The sequence below is a fragment of the Phaethon aethereus genome (genome assembly GCF_964289735.1).
Source record: "Phaethon aethereus genome assembly, contig: HAP1_SCAFFOLD_475, whole genome shotgun sequence".
In the NCBI taxonomy this organism is placed as follows: Eukaryota; Metazoa; Chordata; class Aves; order Phaethontiformes; family Phaethontidae; genus Phaethon; species Phaethon aethereus.
In genome coordinates, this window is record NW_028114221.1 from 19,574 (window position 1) to 40,616 (window position 21,043).

At 56.5% G+C, this 21,043-nt stretch overlaps 1 protein-coding gene across 1 annotated transcript; it reads right to left on the reverse strand.

Moving 5' to 3' along the window:
• Nucleotides 1-13,291: 13,291 nt before the first annotated feature.
• On the reverse strand, nucleotides 13,292-20,619 carry LOC309416169 (microtubule-associated protein 1 light chain 3 alpha-like; the record flags this gene model as incomplete). The annotated part of the gene is made up of 3 exons (XM_082015744.1): nucleotides 13,292-14,868; nucleotides 15,387-15,493; nucleotides 20,521-20,619. The coding sequence occupies 3 exons, from the start codon at nucleotides 20,617-20,619 to the stop codon at nucleotides 14,706-14,708; spliced, it is 369 nt and encodes a 122-aa protein (XP_081871870.1). The 3' UTR covers nucleotides 13,292-14,705.
• Nucleotides 20,620-21,043: the final 424 nt, after the last annotated feature.

Sequence of the window (21,043 nt, forward strand, 5' to 3'; positions counted from 1 at the left end):
AAGAACATTATGCACCAGCAATGCTGCTCGAGAACCCACCTAACCCTCCTCATCTTGATTTAATTATCAAGGAGTTAAGTGTAACGTTGTGATCATGGTATTATGTTTTGTTCTAATAACAAGTAGTCAGAAAGAAGGAACACCTTGGTGAGTTCTACGGTCCGGTGGGTAGGTAATTATTCATTCTATAGTCTTGTCTTAAAACAAAGGACTGCGGGGTGAATGATTGCATACTGGACCGATAGCCTGTGAAGATCTATTTAGTGTTGCCAAGCTTAAGTGAACTTTGTAGGAAAGGTAATTCCGGCAGGGGGAGATCGCGACCACCGACTCAGAGACCACCCACTCAAGAAACCCTCCGACTCAAAAGATTAAGGAAGTAAAATCCCAAGAAATTATAGTGAGCATGCGTGGTCATTTACATGGTAGGCGAGGAATACTTAACCAATCATTGTATGGACACTTGATGAATATGTATTAATCTTGCCTATAAATGTTTGATTTTTGAACTGATCGAGCGAACACGATTTAGGAGGAGCTATCCCCCGTGTTCCCGGCGCCGTGAATAAAGAATGCCTGCCTTTTAACACTACATTGGTGTTACGAGGTTTATTCCCGATTTCGGTGACAGCTCCACAGCCGGTCCCGCGGTTAAGCAGAGAGTCTCCTGCCTGGCTCGCCAAAACTGACGTGCGGAAAACAGACTCCACAATCTGTAAGATTGTAAAGTAGGTACGTTTATTCAGCGCTGGGCAGCACGGGGGGGTAGTCCCACCAAAAACCGTGCGCGCCCAACGAGGCACTTACTTCAAATATATACAGCAAAGTGTTGCATATACATAAAGTTTAGCAATATACCTATACATATGCATGATCTATCCCCGCTTCGTATTAAAATGAGTTCTCCTCCCATCTGCGCTTGCGTGTTGCCTCCTGGTGGTGGTCGTCAGGGGTCGTGGGGATGAAGGCCGGTGGTTCCTCTTCATCACCGCTAGTAACCTTTTGACTTTGCGCAGGCTCCGTTGTTTTTTGGCTTCTATCCAAACTGCAGAGCTAGTTTCTTGAGGTAAGTTCTTAATTCTTATCAGGGACCGTCCTTGTGAGGAGCCACAAATCTTCTTGCTCCTTTCAGTTTATCAGGACCTGTCTTTGGGAGGAACTACAGTTCTCCTGCTTTAACTACTTCACACAATAGCTAACAAGATTTCAAGCTTCATCTACTAATTAACTGCTAAGATTCCCTTAACCCCTCCTCTCATTGGGAGCGGATCCAACAGCAGCCGGACTGCTGAGGCTGTGGCGCTTCCCAGAGAGATGCGGGGGACGCCCGCAGCGTGGCGGAGCAGGGAGGAGGAGCACCCTGGCCAGGGAACTAGCCCTTTTTCTTGATTAGCTCGCAAGCGCAGGAATTAAGCGTTACTTAAGTAAGTGTAAGCTCTGCAGCCTCAGGGCTTGAGTGGCGGATAAGGGAATCCACGTAACAGCCTGGTCTGGGCAAAGGGGACTGAGCCCCGCTTGCCGTGTGTGTTTGTTGTCTTTCTTCACGAGCTGCTGACAGCGAGCTTCAGTCACAGAGCAGGCTGTCCTGGCAGTGGGTTTGCAGTTCTGTCTGCCACAGCGTGTTTTCTCTTTTCTGCTTGCAGCCCGTCCCGTTCGTGCTGCAACCGGGGAGACGAAGCGCCAGCGACTCCACCCGCGGAGCTCTGGGTTTCGCACCAGACGGGGCCTCCTGCTCCAGCGCAGCCAAGGGCTGAAGCTTGAGCTTTCAGCCGAAAGCTGCCGCTGCTCCGCGGGCTGCCCTGGCCGAGGGAGCTTCCCCGTGCCGCCGCGGTGCCAGCCCCCCCGCCCCAGGGTGCCCACACGCCCCATCGCCGCCCCGGTGCCAGGGGCTGCCCGCAGCGCTCTCCGCGGCCGGTAACGGTCTCCGCGCAGAACGCGCCGGAGCAAACCGCTGCCTGGGCGGCCTCTCCCCCGCGGCAGCCCCGCAGCCCGGCGCGGCACCGTCAGCGAGGAGCGAGAAGGGAAGCGCTGCCACAGAGCGGCCCCGAGCGAGCCCGGCGCTCCCGGCCCGCGGCCCGGCTCCCGGTCGCGCCCGGCGGGCAGGGTGAGCCGCTCCACCCGGCCCGGCAGGCGCCGGCCCGCGGCCCGGGGCCGCCTGAGCTCGGTCCGCCGGGGCCGGCCGCGGAGCGGCCCCCGCCGCGGGGCCCGTCAGGCGGCGGAGCCCCGCGGGCGGCGGGCCCGGCGGGCGAGCGGGACCATGGCGGCGCGGAGCCAGGCCTCCCTGCGGCGCCGGCTGCAGAGCTCGCAGGAGGCGCGGCAGCGCCAAGCGGTGCCGGTGCGGCTGCTACAGGCGAAGGTGAGGAGCGCGGGCGCCTGCCCGGCCCGTGTCGGGAGCTGCCCCGGGCCGCCACGGCTCCCTGTTGCCCGTGTGGGCAGCGCCGGGCAGGGCCCGGTGCTGGGGCTGTCGGGACCGGGAGAAAAGCCGGGGCGGGAGGAGCCGAGCCCCTCACAGGCTGCAGCCGCTCATGGCCACTGCGTGTGCCCATCCAGGTCCTGCAGTACCGGGCTCGGTGTCGAGAGCTGGAGCGGCGAGCGGGAGCAGCAGGGGTGAGTGTGCAGGTTGCGGACGAGAGGTCGCCTGCGTAGCATTCGTTGACGCAGACAGCACAAAGCTCCCCGAAGCCGGGGCAGAGGAAAACGAGGTTCTGCCACCTGAGGCTGGAAGGAAGCCCTGTACGGTTGCCGCGCGTAGAGCAGCCGGTAGGCCCAGAAATGCCCATCCAGAAAAGCCTGTCAGGAAGGCTAAAAGCCGCAGAAGGCTAAAAGCTGCGTGCAAGAGGGCTTTGCTGCTGGAGCAGCGTTTGTCCTAGGTCTCGGGAGAGGGCTGTGCTGCCTGGTACGCTACATGGCTGAAAAAGAGCCGCCTGAAACATGGCACGTTGGAAGGCGAGAATGCTGGCATTCCACATGCAGAGCCGGCTCTGCGCTTTTCTTTCCGCTTCACGGCTAAAGTGAACCCAGGGAACGAAGGGCAGGAGAGTGGGAGAGCGTTCCCGGGCTTCGGGTCGAAGTGAGCGCTCGCGGTCATGAGCTGAGGATGCCTCGCTGTGAGAGTGCAACAGTGGGAGACTGAGGAGAGCTGCTGCCATTAGCTAGTAACGCCCCTCCCCTCCCTTCCTGTCCGTAGTCACGACACCGTTACGCCGGGAAGGAGCCCCGAGCTCCTGAGATGATAGCCAACAAAGGGAGGGGAAAGCGATGGGTGCTGACGGGAGCGAAGGGAACAGGAGAATTTGACTAAACATGTCCTTTCTCCTTCAGGGCTCCCTTGCAGGCAGGTGGGAAGCCGCCGAAGAGCACAGCCTGGAGAAAGCACTGCTTCAGTGGGAAGAGGAGCAGCAAAGGTACCAGGAAGGAGTGGTACTTGGTACCCTGGATGCTCGTGGAAGTGAGGGGAAACCTGTCAGTGATACCTGGTCACCCCAGGGGAAGCGGCTGGGCAAGCGGCTTTGAAAAGAGAAAGGTCCACAGTCTGTTTTCCGTGGGGCAGTCCTAGGAGTGTGTGCCGAACAGCTCTGTTTTGGGCGGGGGGCTATTCCGGGCGACCTCCAAAGGACCCTTTCCAGCCTAAGCAAATGAGTTTGCCCTCACAGAGAGCTCTCAGTTAATGCTAGAAAGCACTTCTACTGCCTCTCGGTTTGACAACAAAGTCTGTGTGGAGGGAGCTGGGAAATGACGGGGATGCTGCTTGTGGATAGCAGTTGTTCAGAGGCCTCATTGCTGTTTCTCCCTTTCCAAGGTTTTCCTGGCCAAAGTGAACACTGTCCTGCGGGAGCACCTCAATAAAGCGAATGAGGTTAATTCAGCCCTCAGAGAAGATGTTGGAGAACTGACGGCGCATTGGATGAGGGCCCGGCAGGAGCTGGAATTGAGGGAGAGTGAACGGCGCGCTGAACGTGAGGTAAGGAGCGGCTACGGGAGCGTCACGGGCGATGCCAGGGTGGAATGCAAGTGCATTTTATTTGTGGCCTAGAGGACTTGCTGTGGGAAGGTTGTGGCTCTGTTGAGGCTGTGTTGGTGTTGACGAGCAGAAGCCAGGGGTGTGAGATGGAGGAGTGTCAGCAAATTGTGGTGATGGAAGATGCCCACCTGCTGTGAGCGTACTGCTCGGTCTTGGAGGCAAATGCTTGCTGTTGCTGGGCACTGCAGGGCAGTCACAGAGGACCGCTCGTCTTTTTAATAGTCCTGGAGTGTCCATCTAGAGCAGTGGAGACCAGAGAGGACTGTGTGCTTTGAGGTTCAGAGGAGCCAGCAGAAGAACAAGGCAGGCCTCCCTTACCTCCCGTAACAGCCTGTTGGCAGGAAATCTGACGCGGGTCTCGGAGGGGCTTGTTTTTGTCTTCCTCCACCACGACCGCTGGACACCTCGGCAAGGCGAGAGGAGGAATCGTGATCAGTTTGCTTTGCTGCCGTCCACTCCTGCAGGAGGAGCGTGGACGTTCCCTTCTTGGCAGTCAGGTGGCAGGTCTGCTGAGGATGCTTCTGTGGTGGCTCCTGAGCCCTTGATGCCCCTGTTGCAGTGGTTGCTAAAGGAGACCTGGGGATGGTGGCTGTAGTCTCTCCTGTGTAGAGAGACTTGTGCAGTGGCAGCGAAGGCTGACTTGGCATTTCTTTTTGTCTTTGCACGTTCAGCTTTATGACAGCTACTTAAGGGGTGAAGATGACCGTCTCCTCGGCCTGTGGCGCCAGGCGGTAACCTTCCGCCGTCATTTCCTGTCAACGAAGACTGCCACTGACCGGTGAGTAGAAGCTAAGGCTAGAGCTCTTGCAGAAGAGCTGTAGCTTCCCTTCACACCTGCTTTTGGAGCCGCGATGTTAACGTTAGTTGCGGCTACAGCTCGGATTTCTCCTAAAGCATTAAGCGTGCTTTAGGCTATTTTCAGAACCGTTTTTGTTCGATGCTGGTTTTCAGCTAAAGCTGAGGGGCTCGGGCTAGAAGCAATGCAGGGGCCCTAAACAGGTGACTTGACTATGGTGATGTTTGGTGATTCACAGAGACACGGGCGAGTGTGGACACATTGGAAGAGACTCACCAGCGCTATGCATGCCGCAGGTAGAGCAGTCCCTTTTACAGAATGATGAAAATCTGCCTTAAATCTCACTGAGTTGCTTTTCCCGCTGCTCCCGTTGGAGAGGTCGTTCATGGATGTATTTTTTTTCCTTCTCATTCCCAGCTTACATTTATTCTGGTCAGTTTGCATCCGCTTCTTCAGCGCAAGTCCCCGACTTGAGGCTGCTTTGCCCGTGACAGGGAAGAGGTCGGAAAAGGAAAAGGGGGTAAACCCGAGCCAAGCCCGAGCACCTTTGGTGCGGCAGTCCCTTGCATCTCCTGCCGGTGGGCGAGGATGCCGGCTTGGCTTCACCGAAGCACGGAACAGTCGAGGTGGGAAGGGGCCTGTGGAGATGGCCTCTCAAAGCCCGGTCAGCAAGAGCGGGTGGCCCTCGGGCCTGTCCAAACAGGCCTCCAGGCGGGCCCGCCCCACCGCCCGGTGGACAGCAGCCGGGCGGCGTCTCGGCAACCCAGTGAGGTGACAATGTGGCGACGTGGCAACGCGATGATGGAACGATGCGCGATTGCGCTCTATAGCCGCTGGCTGGGGGACCGGCTGGGGCGGCCGCAGCTGGGTGCCTCTGGAGCGAGAGGTGCCAGCGCAGGGTCGCAGCTCCAGGAGAGCTCTTGGAAGAGGCCATGGAGTGCCGTGTCGCTGCTGGCGTCCGAAAGGCAGATGCAATGCCGAGCGCACCAGGGAAGGGGAGAGAGGTGAGCAGCGGGCCGCTGGAGGGGGCTGGGCCGGGGAGCCTGCGCCATGGGGGGGCTGCTCCGGGCCCTGGGGACGTGCCCTGTCTTGCAAGGGCCGTGCAGGAGGCCTGTTGAGCTAGCGCCTGATTGTCTCTGTCTTCCTAGTGCGGGCACAGAAGACGGGACCCGGGAGAAGGAGCTGCTGGGCTGATGGACCCTAGGCTGCTGGACCTCCCCCTCGGGTTCAAGGTCCCGATGCCACCCGGCTGCAAGCCTGTCTTCTGCAGGGCAAAGCTGGGGGAAAAGGTAAAGGCAGTAGAAAGGGGTAGAAAAGCTCTGCTCTTTGGCGGGGTCCCCGTCACGCAGAGAAGCCCTCGTGGCCACCTGCCGTACAGCGGCAGCTGCAGCCCTTGCGTCGGACAGGGCTGGGGAGCCGAGGGAAGCGCCTGGCTCCGTGGTGCCGAGAGGAAGGAGGACTTGCCCGTAGTTCCAGGCTGGCCAGAGGTGGATGGAGAAGAGTGTTGGAGTCAGCTCTTCCCACTACCTTTCCCTTTCCACAAGGGCGGCTTGTGGCACCTCCCATTTTGCAATCGGACTGAATTGCCCGAGGAAAAGACCCGGCTGTAGGCACTGCTTCAGCTTAGCTCCTTCCAGCTGCAGCGCCGGGCACAGCCCTCTCACGCCCGCAGTACGCAGCTCCTTGTATTGCTACAGCAACAGTAGACAGCCCCCAGACGGAGGATGGGGGCACAGGGCCGCTTTTCCGTTGGAGAGTCTCGGAAGTAGAGAGACCTTTCCTCTGGGTGGGAAGTAAGCCCGGGATTAGCCTGTACCTCGGAGGTTTGGAAATGCCGCCCTGCGCGAGGGAGGAGCTCGGGGGTGCGTTCGTCTCTGCTGCGCTCTGCTGCCCCGTTCCTAGTCCGGAACATCCCTCTTACAGCTTCACCGGCCCTCGTGCTACTTTGACCTGGGAGATCCCTACTGTCGCCTAACGCGCACAGAGTACAACAGCCTGCATGACCCGCACCTGCGGGTGTACCACAAGCGCAAAGTCAACATCCGGAGGCTGAAGAGAGGGGGTTACGTCACCGCCGACGGCAAAGTAGGTTTGGACGTCGTCGGACTGGTAAAAAGGCTTCCCTCCGAGCGGGGTTCCCCGAGCGCAGAGGGCGGGTGTGCAGGGGAGCAGCTGCCCTCCGAACCGCTGGGTTCGGGCCGTTTCGGGGAAGGCAGTCTGCGTAGCTGGCTTGACAGCACTCGGGGCATTTCTGCCCTCGTCTCTCCGCAGGTGGTTTGCACTCTGAAGGAGTTCAATGAGTACAGGGAGTACCTGGCCAGGCTCAAGCTGGAGGCAGAGAGAAGGTCGAGGCGAGAAGAGGTAGGCAAAGCTCAGTGTTGGCGGGCAGCGGCCGGCGGCGCACTGCCGAGGGCTGGGGCTTTACTTGCCGCATCTCGGGGAGGCGGTCGGCGCAGAAGAGGCGAGGGCTGTGCTGCTGGGCCGGGCGTTGTGGCGGGGCCAGGACCAGCCGGCTCGGAGCCGAGCTAGCGCAGGGTGCTGGGGCGGGCACGGGCAGGACGGTCACGTGAAGCACGGGGAGGCCGGAGGGAAGCCCTTCTCGTCTGCCCGCGACGCGTGGCTGAAGCAGAGCGCTGGCCCGGGCCCGTGTGAAGCCTCAGCGCGCAGGGGCGTGAGCGCTTGTCCAGGCAACAGCGAGCCACAACCTGCTGTCTCCTTTCAGGAAAGGCTTCGGGAAGAGCTGCCCAAATTAAAGGACGTCCCCAAGCCGCTGGTAGCGAGCAACACATCTTGCCTGGCAGAGTGGCTGCTGCGCCCTCGGAAGCCATCTTGCTCACCTCCGCCCAAGAGCAGAAAGGACTCCCTGAAATCGGGGCGATGCAGAAGAGTGAAAGCAGCCTGCGACGAGGGCCAAACCTGCTCCCAAGCTGAGCTGGGACAGGAAGGTGCCAAGCTGCCCCGGGGGGTCAGTAGCGATGCAGCCAGCGGGTTCCGAGCTGCCTCTGCACAGCAACCTGCAGCAGGAGCCCAGAAGCTTGGAGAGGTGGCTGAGACTGTGGTGGAGGAGGTGTTTGAGAGGGTGAAGGCTCCTTGGGATCAGTGTGCCTGGGTTTTAAGGAGGGCTGCCCTGGCTATCAGAGGAACAATGAGCGGCAGCGCCGGAAGAGCAGAGCCGTCGGAGACTTCTCCTCCAGGTTGCTGTCAGGAGGTTGCCCTGCTGGCCAAAGAGCTTGCAGCGAGCGTGTTGGAGAGCTTGGGCAACCGTTTGGCGTCCAGCACACCCAAAGCGTCCGAGCCAGGGCCGGCAGCCAGGCGGAAGGAGCAGCCTGTTGCCGAAGGAGCCAGCCGAGTGGGCAAATGGGAGGAAGAGAAATCGGGGCAGGCGGAAATGGCAGCTTCCGACGGAGCATTTTCAGAGGCTTCCCTTGCCAGGCTCACCAGAGAAGTTGTTGACGGTGTTTGCTGCACCATGGAATCCTTTGTGGCTTCCCCGTTTAAACAACACTCTTGCTGCAGCGATTCCAAAATCCTGGAGCTTCCCAGGGGAAATGTCTCCAATAGGCAGCCGCAGCCACCCCAGACACCTTTCTCAAGGCAGGGTGGGGAAGAAGGACGAGGATGGCCCAGAGCGTCTGAACAGCGGAGCCTGGCAGCAAGCAAGGGAGCAAAGCTGCCTGTGTCGCAACCACTGGCAAACACAACCGCTGCCGATGACTTGCGACTGAGCCGCACGGCTGCCAGGGAGGGCATCCAAACTGCACGGACCCCCAAAGTTCATTTTGGAAGCCGTGTAGCAGAACCGCCAAGACCACGAGATGGAAAGGAGAGCTGTCCCGCTGAGAACGCCCTCCCCGCCACGGGCGCACGCGTTTCCAGACAGCCCGTCCCCCCAGCAGGTCCGAAGCCGCCTGCCCAGACAGGAGCACGGCGCAGATCGGTGCGCGTCACGCACTTGTCCGAGGCGAGCCCCAGCAGCCCGTATGAGAAGCGAGGGCGTTAGTTGGGAGGCTTGTGGACGACGTCCTGAGGAGGCGTGTGGCAAGAGAGGTGCAGAGCCCCTGGGCAGCTCCACCAGGCACCAAGGACAGACCTTACACCCTTGTGCTCGCAATAAAGTGTTCACTCGCAAGTGCTTGCTTGTGCCTACCTTCGTTCAAGCCAGGCCATACTGGGCCTGGGCGTTTTCCCTGCTATAACCTGTCTCATCCTCTTCCCCCCGACAGCCTCTCTCACGCTAAGGCCCAATTTGACAGGGAATCTTAACCAGGGAGGCGAGAAGTAGCCAGCATTTTTGCCTCGTTTAGCAAGCTTTGCTGCCGGGCTGGTGGAGGGACGGGTCCCGTTCTCGGAAGCCTGCTTTTCACATTGTGTGAAGGGTAATGTTGGTCTTTGCCTCGAGAGCCTTTTTCCAGGGCCCTTTCTCCTCCGACCGAGCTCCCCAAGCGGCTCTGCATGAATACTTCTCGCCGCTCCGGGGACGGCTCTGCCACACGGCGTTTGGGTCTCGTCTGTCCGGAGCCCGGGGACGGGTATATTGCGGAGGCCCAGAATCGTGCACGTGAGCAGGTTCAGGCAGGCGGTGCCAGGGCTCACCCCAAGGGAGCGGGGGGAGCAGCCCCCTCTCTACCGGGAACTCGCTACGCTGCGGTGCCGCAGGCTGGGCCCTTGACCCTGCGAGGTGCAGCATCCCCTGGGGAAGGGAGGCCTTCGGCCCCCCGCGGAGACAAGTCAAACCCTTGGCAGGAAGCAGAGCCTGGCCTGCCCCGCTTGCCCCCAAAGCCCGTTGTCCGTGACGCGCTCAGCACTGGCGGCTGGAGCTGGACCCTGGGTGGCAGCCCATGTGCCCGGTGCCGGCTACTGGCGCGGGGGCGAGTGCCTGCATCTTCCCCAGAGTGTGCGGGGGGAGGTGGGGTGGCTGCTGGGAGATTTGTTGTCTGCCAGCAAACGTCAGGCTGGACCATACTGGGCCATACATACAGGCATACATTGCCCTTGACTGGTTCTCATCCTCAAGCTTCCCACTATCAGACAGCCGCAGGCATCCCAGATGCCTTTCTCAGCATTACAGGAGCAATGTACTCTGGGAGTGACGATGGTGGCAACAGACCAGGCTGGATGGCCGGAGGGCAGCGTCTGGTTCCCTTTACTCAGCACTTGCCCCCCACTTTTGCAGTCGTGCATGCAATTGTAGCTCCCTCATGACAAGAAATACGGTGCTAAACTGATGCGAGTCCTGTGGACCCCCAAGGTGGTGAGGGGGCTGGCATGCACAGCTTGTAATACAGCTTGGCTTGGCTTGCTTAGGCTGGAGACAAGAAGGCTTTGGTGGCCCTGATAGCAGCCTAGCATGGAGCCTCCGAGGTGGTTATCAGGAAGATGGGACCACACTAACACCAGTTGCAGTCCGTGTTGTTAGCAATCACCAGGTGATCTCTTACAGTGTCATGGGCCTGGCTGCTGCTGTGTCAAATGTAACGTTCAGAAGCTTGCAGCACTCAGGTTTATCTTAAGGCAGTGCCACAATCTCGGTGTAGTGCAAAGATTCACCCAAGTCTGTTGCACAGCAGCACAGCATCAATAAGGTTAACAGACTGGCACTGGGACACATTTATACGTGGTAAGGTAGATGGCATAAAAGTGGACTGAAAGTGCCCCCTAAAACTTTAATGCTCATCTTCAGATCTTCACCCCGTTCTGTATCATGAGGAAAATGATCAGCATTGCATTTGTATCTTTGCTTGCTGGGTGCCCTGCCCTACGTATCCTTGTCCCAGGCTCATCTGGGTCATATTGCCCCCAGAGAAACATCTGCTTCCTCCTGCCCTGGGGGTTCCATCATTTGGCATCAGCCAGCACCTGCGTACAGCTGTGCCGCAAAATCTGCTTGGCTCAGTGGCTCAGCTCTGGGTCAGGTTAGCTGGTTGGGTCAGTTCTGGTCAGTCCGTTAAGCCAGTCTGGCAAGTTCAACTTCTCTAGTCAAGCAACGCCTAGCGGCACCAGGCTACGAAAAGCCCAGGCAGGCCCTCGTGCACCAGCAGTTGCTTGCATCAAAACACCCAGCACTTCCCGAGCTTCTCTAGCTGAAGGGTAGCAGAAAGGGAGGACAAGGCAAAGGTCCACTTTCATCTCCCACATGGCAAGGGAGGGGCAAGAGAGCAGCATTTCCATCCGGAGACCTTTGAGAACCCGTAGGTATTACAAGCCAGGCCAGCGCGGACTCCAGCTGAATCTATAGGATAAACAGAACTGTGTACGAATGAGCAGGGCTGGCATGTGCCCCTGGGGCTCTGGGGATGAGCTCCAACTGTTACTCACCATCATTTGCAAGTCACAGGGAACTAAGGGCAGAGTGGAGGAAAGGAGAACAGCAAAGAACCACCTGAAAATCAGTGAGAGGAGAGATTCTGGAAGTGGTTGAACCTTAAAGCCAATATCACATAGGAGGCAAAAGGGAGAGAAAATAAAGTGATTTAGCAGCAACTCTGGGCTATTCTGAAGGGGAGCTGCTCTAGCAGTAACCTGATGTCATTTCCTCTGCTTTTAATACACTCAAGTGCAGCCCTGCGGAGAAAGACTTGGGGGTACTGGTGGATGAAAAGCTGGACATGAGCCGGCAACGGGTGCTCGCAGGCCAGGCGGCCAACTCTGTCCTGGGCTGCACCCAAAGCCGTGTGTCCAGCAGGGCGAGGGAGGGGATTCTGCCCCTCTACTCCACAGGGGTGAGACCCCCCTGCAGTGCTGCATCCAGCTCTGGAGCCCTCGGCACAGGAGAGACATGGACCTGTTGGAGCGGGGCCGGAGGAGGCCACAAACATGCTCCGAGGGCTGGAACAGCTCTGCTGGGAGGACAGGCTGCGAGAGCTGGGGAGGTTCAGCCTGGAGCAGAGAAGGCTCCGGGGAGACCTTATTGCAGCTGCCAGGGCTTAAAGGGGGCTTAGAAGAAAGATGGGGACAGACTTTTTACCAGGGCCTGTAGCGATAGCACAAGGGGTAACCCTAAAAGAGGGTCGATTTTGACTAGATCTAAGGAAGACATTTTCGACAATGAGGCTGGTGAAGCACTGGCCCAGGTTGCCCAGAGAGGTGGTAGATGCCCCATCCCTGGAAACACCCCAGGTCAGGTTGGACAGGGCTCTGAGCAACCTCATGAATAGAACAGAACAGAATTGAATCGAATAATCTGGGTTGGAAAAGACCTTTAAGACCATCGAGTCCCACTATTAACCTAACACTGCCAAGTCCAACACTAAACCATGTCTCTGAGTAAGTGCCACATCTACACATCTTCTAAGTACCTTGAGGGATGGTCACTCAACCACTTCCCTGGGCGGCCTGTTCCAAAGCTTGATAACCCTCTCAGTGAAGAAATATTTCCGAATATGCCATCTAACCCTCCCCTGGCACAACTTGAGGCCTTTTCCTTTATCCTATCACTTGTTACTTGGGAAAAGAGACTGACACCCACGTCGCTACAACCTCCTTTATGGTAGTTGTAGAGATAAGGTCTCCCCTCAGCCTCCTCTTCTCCAGGCTAAACATCCCCAGTTCCCTCAGCTGTTCCTCAGAAGACTTGCGCCCTAACATGTTGAAGATATCCCCACTCATGGCAGGGGGGTTGGACTACATGACCCTTAAAGGTCCCTTCCAACCCAAAGCATTCTGATTCTATGCAATACGTTGACACAGGCAGTGCCGTTTTGCCTCTCCCATAGCTCTGCCTTTTGAAAGCATCCTTTTGCTGACTGAAGCACATGTAGCAGAGACCCATCGTGGTGAGGTGAATCAGCCCATCTCCAGGTGACTGCATTCATGGTGGAGAGAGTGAGACACCTCAGCTCCACTACTATACCCCACCAAGGGCTCCAGCCCACTGTGTTTAAGCACATCTGCCACTCCTTTCCCAACTCCCAAAGGGAGACGCCTCAGCTGGGCTGACGCTGCTGTGGGGCCGCATCACCTGCAGGAGCCCATCCCACAGAGAGGTGGATGCGAGAGGACCTTTGCTCAGCGACTAGAGTTTAAATACCATGAGGCTGGTGCTTAACACAGGGCAAGCCCCATTGCTGCTCCCACTGCCAGGACCAGTGGGGCAACTGTTCTCACCCACACTCTGCTGGCTGCTGTTGCTTCCAGCTGGCTTCCTACCATCTTTCTTCAGCGCTTGCCCACCTGCGTGCACTCCGCTGGGTCTTGTCCCTTACACTAGCTCCTTCCCTGGACAGGAGATTTCCTGCAGGCGTGGGACATAAACAAGACAGTCAGCTGTAACTCAGGGAAACAGTATCTAAACCCCTCTCTGCTGGGCAAAGGAATTAGAGCGAGCCGAGGGGCAGGGAAACACACTGAAATGCTAAACGGCCACCAGCCCCTGCCTTTGGTTGGAAAAGAGTTTTGACCGAGTGCTCAGGGAGATTATCTGCACTGCTCAAAGCTTCCTTTAAAAGCAGAGACTTTGCAAATGCCCCCCACCTCTATTTTCTTTTTTTTTTTCCCCCCAGATGAGGAAACTTGGTCACAGGGTCAGAGACTTACCTAACACTATGTAACAGGTAGGGCAGGGCTTCCCATGCTTCCCACCTGGCTAACCAGTGCTCTGTCCTCTAAACCGAGCTTCCACCTTTTGCCTCAGCCCCTCAACCCCAGCCAGCCGGTTTTGCCGTAGCTTGGACTAACCAGCTCCAAAGCCTGGGCAGGCAAACAATGCGCCAGCGAACACGGGGAACACACATCGCTCTTACTTGACACCAGGGACATTAACACAGACAAATGAGATGGGAACAGAACATTCCTACAAGACACAACTTGAATTCATGTTTATTTTATATATATATATATATATATTTTTATATATATTTACCTTTGTCTAGATTAAACTGGGTGAGATTTTATCATATACATTTTTTCGGTATAATACATGAGAAACAGGAACGGGAACATAGCAAATATAAATCAGTACATTCCTTGAGCAAATTCTTTGCCACACTGAGACTGAAAAATGGCATGCAATGGGGAGACAGAGAGAAGGGAAATCAATTTTATTTAAAAAAAAAAAGGAATAAAGACAATCTAGGTACAACTGTCAACAGAGGAGCAGCACTATATACGGCCAACGCGTATAAATTAAAAGTAAATTCCACTCTGACATCTACTATGCTTTAAAGTGCAACGAAGCCCAATTTATTTACCTACAGAATACAGGAAAGATCACCCCCTCTCCCCATTCCAATCTATCCCTTAAAACAAACAAACAAACCAAAACCCAAAACAAACCCAAAGAAAAAACCCAATAAAATAAATCTAAAGGATATACATTATCCACAGTCCTACAGAGACGTCTACATCTACTCAGTAGCACCAAGAATCTGATATGGGTGTAATTAAAATCAATTAAAACTCGGGAGCAATGGTAACATCTGTTTGCTGCTTCTGCAGACCTCCTGCCCTTTACTAGTGTCTTGGAGGAGAGGCGGCTCTCCCTGTGCTGAAAGCAAAGGCGACAGTGTCCTGTCCTCTCTCCGTCACCGGCCGAACCGTTCTGGCAGCAGGCTACAAGGACGCGCGCACACACATACACAGCACGGTGAGAGCAGCCGAAGGTTACACGCAGGGGATGGGAAGCCGAGGCCCCATGGGTGCGCGTGGGTGTCTGTACGTACGTGCGCACATGGGTGTGCGTGCGTGGAGGGAGCGGGACCCATCGACACAGAGGTGAAGGGCTGTGCAAGTCCAACACACGCCACGAGCCTCTGGTGACAGGGTGATGGGAAGGGGAGGGAGGGAGGGAGGGAAAGGGAGTCAGCACAGTCCCCTCTGGTTGTGTTGTCTTCCAAGGCCAGGGGCCTGTGCGCCACAGTTCATCTGTCTCGACACGCCACCTCCCGGCAGGCCTCAGTAGCCAAAGGTTTCCTGGGAAGCATAGACCATGTAGAGGAAGCCATCCTCGTCCTTCTCCTGCTCGTAGATCTCTGAGATGGGGGTGGACACACTCACCATGCTGTGCTGGTTCACCAGCAGGAAGAAAGCCTGGGTGGGATTCAGCTGCAAGCGACGCCTGTGGGGGCAAGGGCAGGAGGGCCTGAGTCAACCCACCTGGGGCAGGCACCGCGACGGCACGTCCACCTCCCCCCAGCAATGCTGTTCACATGGGGCCAGGCCCTCCCACAGGCTCAGGACATGGTGCCTGTGAGCCCAGCGGAGCTGCTCGGGGCTCCAAGGCCTCCGGAGTCGGGACTCTGCAAAGCCCCTTTCTCCAAGCGCTGCCGGCACGGGCAAAGCAGAGGGGCCTCTTCCATCTGAGCTGGAGGATAAAAGAAGGGGATTGGAGTCCCCCTCATCAGCTCATGGGGCATCCCTATGAGGGAGACGTCACGGTTCCTCACCAGTTGCTAGGAACCTGCCTCCCCTCAGCCCCCCAAGCACTGTACCACAACACAAGGATGCTGTGGTTGTCATGTCCCCATCACCACCCTCATCAGCTGCCTCTGCCTCACCCTCACCCCACCACCCTGTGTGCAGGGCCTGTGGGTGAGGACAGGCTCACAGCACGCCAGCCGGGGCCACCCCACTCACCGGATTATTTTGACCAATTCACTCATGTTGACATGGCCTGGGACGAGGAACTTGGTCTCGTCCAGCACTGGCAGCTGTTTCTCCCCTTTATAGCGTTCGATGATGACCTGGGAGAAAGTCATCAGGGTCAGCCACAGTTTACAGTGCCCCAAGCACTGGCCTCAAGGTCAAACTAGAACAAGTGGAAAAGTTGAGCTAAGGCCCCACTTTGCTTCACCCTCCCAGGAAAACAACAACAAAAAAAAAAGGACATGAGCAATGACCATCAGGTTGGCTACAGACAGCTCTTGAGCAACGAGTCATCTGTCTGCCTGAGCCACATGGTGGAGAGCATCCAAGGTAAGTGAACTACAGCACCACTTGCTCTGGCTGGCTGACAAACAGCAGGCGTCAGTGGATTGATATAGCTACCTCTCCTGACATGCAGGAGATCCGGAAGAGGAGTGAAGTGTATTTTAACATCATTTTCAGACTGACCAAAACCACAGGTTTTGCTGGCTTGAGCTAAGGATTGAACTCATGGTGCACAGCAAGAGACATTTTTCTTCCCTTTTGTGCCACTGCTCGGGGCTGCTGCTGTTCAGCGTCACCCTGCTTGCTCGGGAAGAGCTGCGGATATTCCCCAACAAGGAGCTGTTAGAAATCACCCTGAAACCACCCAAAGCATTCCTTCAGAAAAGGGTAGTTTGGATTTCACCAGTCCCACTCCTCATGTTAATGCTAGACACACTGACGCCAAAAAGGATCAGAAACCCATGGACGTTTCTCCTGTGTGCTACCACAACTGCGCGGTGAGCTTCCAGACTTCGGCACAGTGCCACCACGGGGACAGCCCAACCAAGAGGCCTTACCACACTTACGTTCTGAAATGGCTAAACAATGTTTAGTTCGGTTTTCCTGCTATTACAATTAATGAATTTCTTCTGTTAAGGAGTGTCCGCTGACGGCTACAACTGCTATTCTACACCAGCTTGGAAACGCACTATTTGTATTCTAAGAAAGAAGGCAGTTAAAAGAAGTAATTACATTACTTATAAAGCTCAATACGTGCCCATTACAGTGATACACTGACTCTCACATCTCTCCAGTACGTAGTTGTTTTCTCCACAGAAAGACGCTTGTATACTAATCAGTTCATCATCCTCTCCGAGTTGAGACTGAACATTATTTTTCACTATAAGGCAAGGAGTTCCCACAAATAATTCTCCCAGGTCTTTTCCAAAAACACACGGAAGACTGCAAATGCCTTTGGATAGTGAAGGGATGGAGCAGCACGCAGAGAGCAGGATCCCCAGAGGATGGCTCTGTGGAGCCAAAAGCATGAAGGGAACCTCTGGGAACGTTGATTTGCCTTTCCCTTAATCATTTGTTGACACACCAGCCTCCATCAGCAGCAGCAACGTAACTGCTGCTGCCTCTACCCTAAAGCAAATCAGACACTGGTTGGGATGCTGCGGTATCACCAGTGAGCTGGGAATGTCTGATGAGTTCCCCAGACTTGCTTGTCTCAAGGCCCGCCCGGACGGGCCAAGCTTTCTTGCAGGCAGTTCCCGGATGAGGGAGGAGTGCGAGGCACCTTGGCGAGAGCTCTCTACCTAAATGTCCTCTGAAGAGCCCATCCTGGACAAAGCTCACACAAGGGGAACCCAGGAGCCCGAGGGCTGGACAAGCAGCATACGAAGGCCTCCGTGAATCCACAAATGTATTCTCACATTGTCCATTGTCTCCTCTTGATACTAAGCAAGAGTGCCAGAGAAAAAGACCAGAGAAAGCCAGGTATTACTCCTTCAGCGCCTTTGGCAAGACGGAGACCTGATGAAAGACTAATTTTCTGCAACAGACTAAATCGTACATCAGATGCCCCTCACCAACCTGCTAATGTCCCTTCCTCCCACCAGGAGGAGAGCAGAGGAAGGAGAAAGACAAGCAGAGCCATCCTACTGTATTTAATTTGAGTCTTACTTGGACAGACAAGAATTTTTGGGAGATGAACAGTCTCAAGGGGCTGGACACTCACAACAACCACACACAGGGCATGCTGCTCTGGCCACTGGGAAACAGGCAAGAGCGGGACCTCAAGTTTCTAACGGCAGTTTGCAGAACGGGGCAGCTACGCAGCAACTGTTTGTGCATATACAAAAGAGGCAGAGAGGGCCCTGCGCACCTGGGCTGTGCCTCATTTCTCACATCTAGCAGGAACAGAGGCGGACATCTCTAATTACCAGCCAGTTCCATCCCACAAAGAAAAGCCTCTTAATTAGCCCGAGAATGGGCTGAGAAGGATGTCCTGGCTGTTAAAGCAGCAACTGCCTTGTGCCCTGAGGAGACAGAGGGCCTGTCATGTAGAAGAGCTCCAACAGTTTCTTGTCTCCGGAACACGAGCTGCTCTTTGGGTAACCCAGCTATGGGAATAGGTGGCCAATGGACAAAATGTTCTTGTCTAGCTTTGGAGGGAAACGCATGATCACATGCTAATATTACATCCCTGTGGCCACAGGGCTTGTATACAAAGCCACCTCCCCTGCCGCATCCTCTTCTAAGCTGCTGCCTCAGGCCAGGGGCTTCCTCAGTGTGGGACGCCTGCTCTTGCAGTGGGAACCCACCATAGACCTCACCGCAGAAATAACATGAGCTGGGCACAGGTGGAAAGGCTTAGGGCAGAGCCTGGGGTCCCAGTCCCATTGCAGAGGGGGCTTGGGCAGCATTTCAAAACTCAGACCTTGTTCTGGGGCCAGTCTGAAGACGTGGAAAGGGATTTTGGTAGAGGATGAGGCCAACCTGGGAGCATGGAGCGGTGGCAGCTCCCGAGTTTTAACTGCTTTTAATTACACCCACAACAGATTCTTGGTGCTACTGAGTAGATGTAGGTGTCTCTGTAGGACTGTGGATAATGTATATCCTTTAGATTTATTTTATTGGGTTTTTTGTTGATCCATCTTGAGTCATGTCAGCCCTGGGCACTGGGCCTGCAGCTCCCTGGCACAGCCCTTGCAGGAGCCTAGAAAAGGCTGCCCCTTCCTCCAAGTCTGCACTTTGGGTTTCTGTGCACCACTGTGCCGGGGCAGGGGATTTATTTGGGCTCCCTCACCTGCCGTTGCCTCTCCATGCTCCTCTGTGGGTGTGCAGATGAGCTTTTTATCACGCAACCTAAGAGACCTCTCTGCACGGCCCAAACACGCCGTAGTATTCAGGACAGACCCCTTCACACTGGGATGATGCCACCATTTGCTTTCAGTGGAGGTAACTTCACTGAAACTAGTAATTTGGGCCAGTCAAGCAGCGCTGAGGTCCCCAGGGTGATGGAGGCATGCAGACCTGCCTATTAAAAACAGCCGCCATCCCTACTGAGTAACTGGGGCAGACATCAGAAATGCCCAAGAAGCCCTGTCCTTGTTCCAGAGACCTCCTGTGCACTCTGTTGCCTTGCAATTGTGAGATTTCTCAGTCCCCACAGCAGCATGCTCCCAATAACCCACTGCCGACCACCTACTGCTGCCTCTGGACCACCACTCCAAGCAAACGGCTTAACGGCCCTGGGCAATCCCTGCAAACACAGGTTCAGCTTTACACTTGCACTAAGCACAGGAGTATTTCTTTCAAAAAAAGAAACAAAACAACCAAAAAACACACTCAGAAGGTTTGCAGGGACTCTGGTTAGATGCACTTTTCCTCTACTAATAGCAGGTATCTAGCAAATTGTCAGAACAGGAAAATAGCCAACTCTCCTCAAGGAGCTTTGCCCCTTTTCCCCGCCGCCCCCGCAAAATGCAGCCCTAGATAAAACCACATGTCAAATTTGTCAAAAGGCTAAGAACAGCGTTTTCAAAAACGCCCATTAATTCAGGATTTTTTTTTCCCCTCCCCTCTCTTCCCGCCCCACACCTTCACTTTGATACCACAAGAAAAAGGATTAATTCGCTATTATGAGCAAATGCCAATAAAACCCGAATGAACGCTTGCTTTCATAAACTTTCCACCATAACTTTTCAACTATTTTCACTTTCTTTCTTCTGGCCAACACTCCAGCCCTCCGATTCAATACTTGGACAAGGATTACTATGAGATCGACATATATCCTCTAAGATTTTTCCAGCCATGAGGACATTCCCTCTGACCCACAGGACACAAACACTGACGAACCATCTGTGCGCGCTGCTCTCACACTGGCAGCCTGATCACTCAGAGCAGCGGGGAGGGGAGATGCACGACTTTCCCTCAGCATAACACAGCAGCGGGAGAGAGGCTCACGTCAGGAGGAGCTCAAGAGGGAGAACAATCCCCATTTCTCTGTGACAACAAGAAGATACCAGAATCCCTTGGCAAGACAGGAAGGCCTTGCTACCAAACCAGGAGAAAAAAGGTGTAAGGCAGCATCTGGGCCAGGCACGTTAAAGTTCACCAAGTAAATGGACATACAGAGCTATTCAAGACGGACATCACCAATGGCTCAAGACAAACCTGAGCTACAAAACTACTTGGAGACTGGACATTTGCTACCACTGCCTTGGCACCTAGCACTGGCCTCTGACAAACAGCGTGCTGGAACACGCGGACCTTCGGTCTGACCAAAACAAGCTGTCCTTGAGCAGCAAGGGCAGAGCACGCTAACCAAAACAGTTCTGACGGGGGCTGGGCTACCCTCGCGTATCCCCTTCCCCCCCGGCCAGGCTCGGACGCGGCAGCGGGCGAAGGAAAAGGGCCACGACACAACGCACACGCACCAACCAAAGCTCCTCCCGGGACGCTGATGCTCAGCAGCACACAGGAGGGGCACGACTGCCTTCGCCTGCCGGTTCCCAACCTGCCCAGGCACAGCAGAACGGCTGCCAGCGGCCGCACACCTGAGCCCAGCCCGGCCCGGCAGCAGCAACCAAGACCGGCCGCCTCGGAGCGCGGCACGACGAGGGCCCACAGCCGATGCACGAAGGCTTCTGGCGGGCGGCGACGGGGCTGGAGCCGGGCGCCGAGGAGCCGCTGCCCGCCCAGCTTTCCAGCGCACAACCCGGCCCCGGCCCTCCCGCCCCACGGTACCCCGGCCCCAGCTGCGGCACCACCGGCCCCGCCGCCTCACAGAACCGCCCGGCCCGGCCCCGCTCGACGCCCCGCCCGGCGCCCCTCCCGCTCCCAGACCGACCCGGCCGGTGCTGGTGTCGGCGGCGGCGCGGAGCAGGGCGCAGAGCAGCGGCAGCAGGGAGCCCGCCGCGGCCAGGCCCCGGCGCCGCCTCGGCGCCATGGCAGCGCGGCGGGGCTCCCGCCAGCGCTCCGGCCCAGCGGCGCCTGCGCGCGGAGGCCGGAAGTGGAAGGCAGCCGCCGCCGCCGCCCCGCCTCTTCCTCCGGCGGGCCGGGCCGGGCCGGGTCGGGCCGGGCCGTGTTCGGGGGTGCCGCTCGCTGCTGCGGCTGCCTCACGGCGTCGTTGGTAACGGTCTGATGGTCTTCAGCAGACGTGTGTGTAGAAGCCCCCGGTGCAGGAGGCCAGCCGTGTACACCCCATGACGAGCCCTGAGAAGAGGAAAAGTGGGGCTGGCAGTTTGTTGGCCGGGGGTCCTGCCTTGAAGCCGTCGCAGTCTGAAAGGAAGTGGGGTGCTTCTGAGATGTGCAGCCAGGTGGAAGCATGGATTTCTGTGCTATCTCAGAGAGACCCAAGGGCTGTGTCACAC